Below are 6,994 nucleotides of genomic sequence, written 5' to 3' on the forward strand. Positions count from 1 at the left end.
GAGCTGAGGGCTCACACTCCCCGCTCACCAGCAAGAGTGAGGAGCTGGGAGCCCAAGGCGGCCCACAGGGCAGAGGGAGCGCACGGGGCGGGCTGGGCTGCTATGTGGGCAGCCAGGGCAGCGGGGCCAGCTCCTCCCACCCCAGGAGACTTGGCACGGTCAGTCTGAGAGAGGACAGCTGCCTCTCCCCGGCAGGATGGGGTCGGTGGAAGCAGTGGCTCACTCCTGGTTGGCCACCACACTGCTGGGCCCCTGCCATAGTAAATGGAAGTCATGGCCAACACACGTCCTTTGTGTACCCAGTCCTGGGAGAGCATCTCGCAACAACCCCATGAGGTCAGTGCTGTTACTATCCCCACTTTACAGCTACAGAAAATGAGACTTGGAGAAGTTAAGCTGTATGCCCAAGGTCACACAGCTGTGAGTGGTGACAGGTGTCACAAGTCACTCTATCTTGGGGTGGAGGAGCTTCACCAGAAACCCCCCTCCTGGCCAACCTGTTGGCTGCTTGCTCTGGGCTTCACCAGACACGTCCCCGGCTCCTTACCAGGTGGCCCCAGACAGGCCGGTGATATAGCTGGCACAGTTCAGGATGTTCAGCTTCTGCAGCGCCAGCAAGTGGCCGTACATGGCGGTCATAGATCTTGTTCCACCCCCAGTGGCCATGATGGCTATCAGCGGGACCTGGGGGCACATGGAGCGGGCTGTCGGGATGAGGCTGGACAGCAGAAGACTTGGAATGACAGGAGCTTAGAAAGAACAGTGGAGGAGGAGAAGCGGGCTACAGAGAGCAGGGGCAGGGGGAATTGAGCAACCTGAAAACTGCTTTTCACACAGTGTCAGGCCACTTGGTAGGTTTAGAGCTGGACCTTATCTCTCAACCCAATGGTTGGTGTCAGGCTTGGTAAATCAGAAAGTCACATAGGAGCTCTTAGCACTGTGAATCTAGCCCTCAGTTAAAAGAGGATGAACTGGGGCCAGAGGGCTGGGTGACTTGCTCAAAAATCCAACCAGTGTGATTCTTTAATGGCTGTGAATGAGTATCTGCTATAAGGGGATCTGATGTTAGAGCATCAAGGCCAGGCTCGGCTCGTGATATGTGCTCAGAATAAACCGTATGTGTAGGAGCAGGAACAGATGGATTTTTGATATGGGAAGGAGCAAGGTTGTCATCTGTGGGCTTACATAGGTTTAAGATGCCCTTGGTGTGTTTCCCTACAGATGGGAGAGGGAGGTGTGGGGTCTTTACCAAGACTCGCTTTGTTTTCATTTGAGTGGGGACTGTGAGGACTATTGTCAGCCGAAGCCCTGTCACAGCCATCCTAAGTGGCGAGGTCTCTGTCCACACTGTGGTTAGCCTCAGAAGGGGAACTCTCGGCGGGCTGACTGCTGCTCACGGGAGTGTGGGCCCCAGCCCACACCAGGGAGATGACAGAGGGCACAGAGGCTCTGTCGTCTGCCCTGTGCACAGAAGCTGGCCCTGCAGGTGGAAGCTGCTTGTCTTCAGTCCCCGACTGCAGTTCATTCTGTGTGTGTGTGTGTGTGTGTTCACGCACATTTGGGGGAAGGGAGAATTAAAGAATGAAGGGCCTACGGCTTACAGAGGCAATGTGTGGCATGTGTGAGCTAGGGGGAGCTCTCAAGGTTTGCCTGGCTGGGAAAAGGGGGCCACGTGGTCCCGTGTAGCTAGGACATCACTCATTGTCTCAGGATGTCAGTGCAGGAGAGGAGCTGCTGGGCTCCTTCCTTTCCTTCTACTCTACCCTCCCTGCCCCTGTGACTACACAGCTGAATCACATCCTACAGTGATGAAGCACAGCCCTCACCTGGGTGCCTGGAACCTTGGCACTAAGGACCACAGGAAAGGCAGTGCCGCCCTGGGGCACGGGAGGGACTGCAGGGCTAAGCCGGCAGGCACGGTTTGGAAGGACAAGTTTGACTTGGAGTGGACCTCCGTTCACCCACCTCATCTGCCCGCAGGTCCTCCTCCAGCTGCAGCACCTCCTTCAGCGCCTGGGCTGCCACCACCCTCCGTTTCTGCAGGAACTCCAGTTCTGCCTGGCACAGGCTGAAGTCCAGCCGCACGTCCAGCGCCTGGGAACTATGGGGACAGAGGACCTTGGCTGAGCAGGCCTGTAGATTCCATCTTCATGGAGAAGACATGGTTTTAGGGTCAGTTGGACCTAGGCTTGAGGCCTGGTTCTGCCAGGTGTCACCTCTGTGACCTTGGGCCTCTGCTTTCTCATCTGTAAAATGGGACTAATCGTGCTTTACTCCTGACAATGAGCCACCAAATGTAAAGCCCCCAAAGCCTTAGCTGGTGCACTGTGAGCAGGTACTTAACACTATTAGGTATTCATTGAACCCTATGCTTTCTCAATAAGTTCTGGAAAGTGCTGGAAGGCGTCCCCCAGGCACCTGCTAGAGCCTGAGGCCAGACATGGTGACAAGGGTCCCTGAGACCCTTTTAGCCAATCCCTCTGAATAAAGCAAGGGCTTCCCAGGTAGTCAGTGGTAGAGAACCTGCCAATGCAGAAAATCCAAGAGATATGGGTTCAATCACTGGATCGGGAAGATCCCCTGGAGGAGGAAATGGCAACCCACGCCAGTATTCTTGCCTGGAAAATCCCACGGACAGAGGAGCTTGGAGGACTGCAGTCCTCGGGGTTTCAAGGAGTCAGACATGACTAAGCACAAACGCACACATACTCACACACACACTTCTGAATAAGACTGTACCATAAGGGCTCTCGTGAGCTGGATAAACGAGGCCTTGTTCTCACGGTACTCATATTCCTTTCTGCTCCCAGAGTAAGACTCCTCCTTCACACTCTCGCTGTAATCCTGTCATCCCTACAGGTCTACAAGGCGGGTGGGGCAGAAGAAACATGTCCAACACTTGTCCTCTTTTTATCATATCCCTGATCTGAGCAAGTCCAGGCTTATGGCCTGGCATTCAAGCCCCACCTGATCTGTCCAGCCTCACCTCCTGCTACTTTCTAGGAGGGTCAGTTGGCTCCCAGAGCCCAGGAGCAGTGTGGGTCCTGAGCCTCCCTCCTCTGCCCACCAACATCCCTTGTATCCTCCAAGGTCCTGCTCCCCGGGCAAATGAACCTTTGACAATTTCTGACCTGAGTCTTAGTGACCTGTGTAATTAACAAGGTCATATCTCCTTGAAGGCAGAATCTGGGGACTGTCCCATCCGTTCCCTCTGTGTCTAGTACAGGCCTGCAGACACAGCTGTCAGGAAATTTTCCCTTGGTCTCAACAAGGAATGAATAATCAAACAGCAATAATAATAACATTAGTTGATATTTTCAGACTGTCCCACTTCTCATATCACTGATTTCCTCACATGTGTTATCTCACTGGATCCTCAAAGCAACCCAACCATGGACCATGCCTTTAGTATTGCTGTAATTTGTAGATGAAAAAAAAAATGAGACTTAGAGGGGCTTAATAACTTGACCGAGGACAAAATAGCTGTCACTGTAAATGGAAGCAACAGTCACTTGATCTTCAACAAGGGTGTCAAGACAATTCAAAAGGGAAAGAATCATCTTTTCACCAAATGATGCTGAGACAATGGATATCCACATGCCAAGAGTCCAAGAGTGAAGTTGGACCCCTATTTCACAATATGTACATATATATTCACATATATACAAATTAACTCAAAATCAAACATAGACTCACATGTGAGAGCTAGGACTATAACACTCTTAAAAGAAAACATGGGAGTAAATCTTGACCTTGGATTAGGCAATGGTGTTTTAAATATGACACCAAGAGCCCAAGTGACAAAGGAAAAATATACATACGCTGAAATTCACCAAAACTGAAAATTTCTGTGCTTCAAAGAACACTATTAAGAACATGAAAGACAATCTTCAGAATAGGAAAAAATATTTAGAAGTCATATATCTGACAAGGGGCTTGTATCAAAATATACAAAGAAATTTTACAAGTCAACAATAAAAGACAAATCACCCACTTTAAAATGGGCAAAAGATTTGAATAAATATTTCTCTGAAGAAGATACACAAATGGCCTGTAAGCCTATGAAAAGATGCCCAACATCACTGGCCATCACTGAAATGCAAATCAAAACCACAAGATACCACATCCTTAAAGAGAAATGAGTCAGAGGGACAGACAGAAAGAGGGTACTTTACCAGGGTGTAGACTTCATGTGTAATTCACAGTTCTCATTCTGGGAAGTGAAAGATGAAAAGTTTGTCAGGGATGACAAGTTTAGAGCCAAGAGTTCCCAACCAAAGAAGTGGAGACTCACCACACTGTCCACCCCGACCTGACTCCAGACATACGCGTGGGCACACACTCACGTTCTCTTCTGGACATGACCCTCCCCACCATCCTGGACTCAGCCTCCACACACTGTCTTTGGCTCCACACTGCAGCCCAGCAGTCTCCTACCCCACAAGACTCCTCTACCCTACCAGAAATCATCCTCCTTCACGGCCCCCCAGGCTCTCCCCATCTCCTTGTCACAGGAGCTCCAGGCTAAGCTGCTCAGGGGCCCCTTCCCAGACCCCAGGCCCTCACCAAAGGCAAGGTCACTGCCTGGCCGTCGGGGAGGCAGTGGAGGGACTGGCACACAGGGCCCTTCTGGCGCGCACAGCAGCAAAGCTGGAAGGAGGGCAGGTATGTGAGGGGGAGGGCCCCTCCCGCTGCCCACCACTCCCAGTCCCCTAACCCCCACACCTCTCCCAGGCCCCTACCCCCCACACCTCTCCCAGTCCCCTAACCCCCCAACACCACTTCTCCCAGTCCCCTACCCCTCACACCTCTCCCAGGCCCCTACCCTCTGCACCTCTACCAGGCCCCTACCCCCAACATACTTCTGCAGCCCCTACCTCACAGATCCACGGGCTTTTGGGCAACTCCACGTGCACCTCAGGCTGGAAGTATTTGGGGTATTGGAAGCAGGCAAGGTTTGAGCAGCAGGACTCCAGGCAGGGTGAGATGCGCTGGGTGTGCTCGAAGGACTCTGTCACTGTCACCAGGAGGTCCTTCTCTGGAAGAGAGGACGAGAGGGCTGAGACCCCCAGGAAGCCTCTTGCTTCCCACACTCACATGGCCCACTAAAAGGCCTAGCTGGAGGCACCCAGGATAGGGGTTTAGAATGACCAAGGCACTGGATAAAATGCCCCAAAGCCTTGTTCTGAAGGGCAGGGCAGGGCCCTGGAACCTGCACTTCAACAGGCTTGTGCATGAGATCTGAGATGCTGAGTTCTCTGGACTAATCCTCCTCCTTCTCTGCAATGTGCCCCCAAATCACCCTCCCACTGCACTGGAAGCAGCCCCCCTTTCTGCCAGTTTGAGGGTAGAGCCTCTTCCTTCCCCTCCCTCTGCCTGTGGGGCTCTGAGGCTGTCCTCTTTCCAGGCAGGGCTTGAGTGGGGGGATGGGATGGAGCGCTGAACTGGAGGGTCTCGTAGTTGTGGATCTGTTAGGTCCCTGTCAGCTATAAGATGCTAGAACTCTATGAACTGGAGTCTGATTAGAGGAAGCAGTGCATCTAGAGGGCCCTACCTGCCTTGGGTGCTGACCACCGCGCTAGACCCAGGGAATCCCTGGTCTGACAGGCTGCAGCGCAGATCAGTATGGACAAATAGGCAGTGCTGTGCCCTTGATCCCTGGCCCAGGGCGCTGGCCAGGCTGGGAAGCTCTGAGGGTCACCTGGGGGCCTGGAAGAGCAGCCTCCTTTTAGGGCAGTGAGAAGGACAGGGGTTCGTGAGGGTAAGACGATCCCGAGGACTCAGCCAAGCTTTGGGTTCCCCATCGAGCCGAGGGCGGCCATGGAGCGGCCACCCTGATGTTGATAGAGTCAGAAAACAGCACCATTCCTGCTTCCCACCCGCCAGCAGGCAGAAGCGGTTGAAGGGCTCACTTTTCCTCTTCTTTGGCCTCCTGGATTCTGCACAAACCTCCAGGCAGGACATTTGTCGAGACTGAAACAAAGGAAGGGGGGTCATTTTGAGCCCATGCTGCCTGGGATGCTCTACCAGGCCACACATTCCCAGAGACTGATCTTGCAGGGAGAGAGCTCCCTGAATCCTGAGGCTTTAGCTGCATCGAATTAAAATGGCTATACTAACAGCCTAATTATGGGAAACTTTTAACTTCTGAATTTAATGCTTTTAGGGATTGGAGTTAGGGAAAACTGGGATGAGACTGATTCTAGGAGGAGGCTGCAGACTAGTGGGTGCTTTTATTAGGGGGTTCCTAGGACACGGTTGTGGGAGATGGGGTGATGGCCCAGATATTTTCCCCCCAGGAGCAGGAGCCCAGCTGCTGCCCCCACCATGCCCTGGCTCCCTTTGTCTGGCTTCAGTTAGCCTGCCTCCTAGCGGGCTCTGGGGCAAGGGTCCAAGTTGGGCCTGGTTTTCCTTCCCACAGTTCTGTTCTCTGAGAGGAGCAGCCACAGGTGGCCCTAGAGCCACAGGAGACTCTGGAAGGACAGTTACCACCAGCACGCCGTTCGTGATGAGGCTCTCAGGTGGAGAGGGGCTGAAAAACAAAATGAGAACTCCTGATCAGTCTTGTCATTCTTTTTTTTTTTTTTTTTTAACTTATTTTATTGAAGTATACCTGAGTTACAACATTGTGTTAATTTCCACTGTATAGCAAAGTGGTTTAGTTATACACACATATGTATATATTCGTTTTCATATCAATTCAGTTCAGTCATGTCCAATTCTTTGCAACCCCATGGACTGCAGCATGCCAGGCTTCCCTGTCCATCACCAACTCCCAGAGCTTGCTCAAACTCATGTCCATTGAGTCGGTGATGCCATCCAACCATCTCATCCTCTGTCATCCCCTTCTCCTCCCACCTTCAATCTTTCATAGCATCAGGGTCTTTTCCAATGAGTCAGTTTTTCACATCAGGTGGCCAAAGGATTGGAGTTTCAGCTTCAGCATCAGTCAGTCCTTCCAATGAATATTCAGGGTTGATTTCCTTTAAGATTG

At 52.2% G+C, this 6,994-nt stretch overlaps 1 protein-coding gene across 1 annotated transcript in view; it reads right to left on the reverse strand.

Annotated features, from left to right (window-relative positions):
• The window catches only part of PLA2G4E (phospholipase A2, group IVE), a 79,332-nt gene that overhangs the window by 11,847 nt on the left and 60,491 nt on the right, over nucleotides 1–6,994 (reverse strand). Inside the window, exons 6-12 of the mRNA XM_010848059.1 lie at nucleotides 6,490–6,532; nucleotides 5,913–5,973; nucleotides 4,878–5,038; nucleotides 4,567–4,650; nucleotides 4,176–4,213; nucleotides 1,966–2,101; nucleotides 548–684 (exon numbers count right to left, since the gene is read on the reverse strand). Of these exons, the coding sequence (XP_010846361.1) occupies nucleotides 548–684; nucleotides 1,966–2,101; nucleotides 4,176–4,213; nucleotides 4,567–4,650; nucleotides 4,878–5,038; nucleotides 5,913–5,973; nucleotides 6,490–6,532 (660 nt within the window). The remainder of the gene's footprint in view (nucleotides 1–547; nucleotides 685–1,965; nucleotides 2,102–4,175; nucleotides 4,214–4,566; nucleotides 4,651–4,877; nucleotides 5,039–5,912; nucleotides 5,974–6,489; nucleotides 6,533–6,994) is intronic.

The sequence above is a fragment of the Bison bison genome, unplaced genomic scaffold (genome assembly GCF_000754665.1).
Source record: "Bison bison bison isolate TAMUID 2011002044 unplaced genomic scaffold, Bison_UMD1.0 scf7180017864259, whole genome shotgun sequence".
NCBI classification, from domain to species: domain Eukaryota; kingdom Metazoa; phylum Chordata; class Mammalia; order Artiodactyla; family Bovidae; genus Bison; species Bison bison.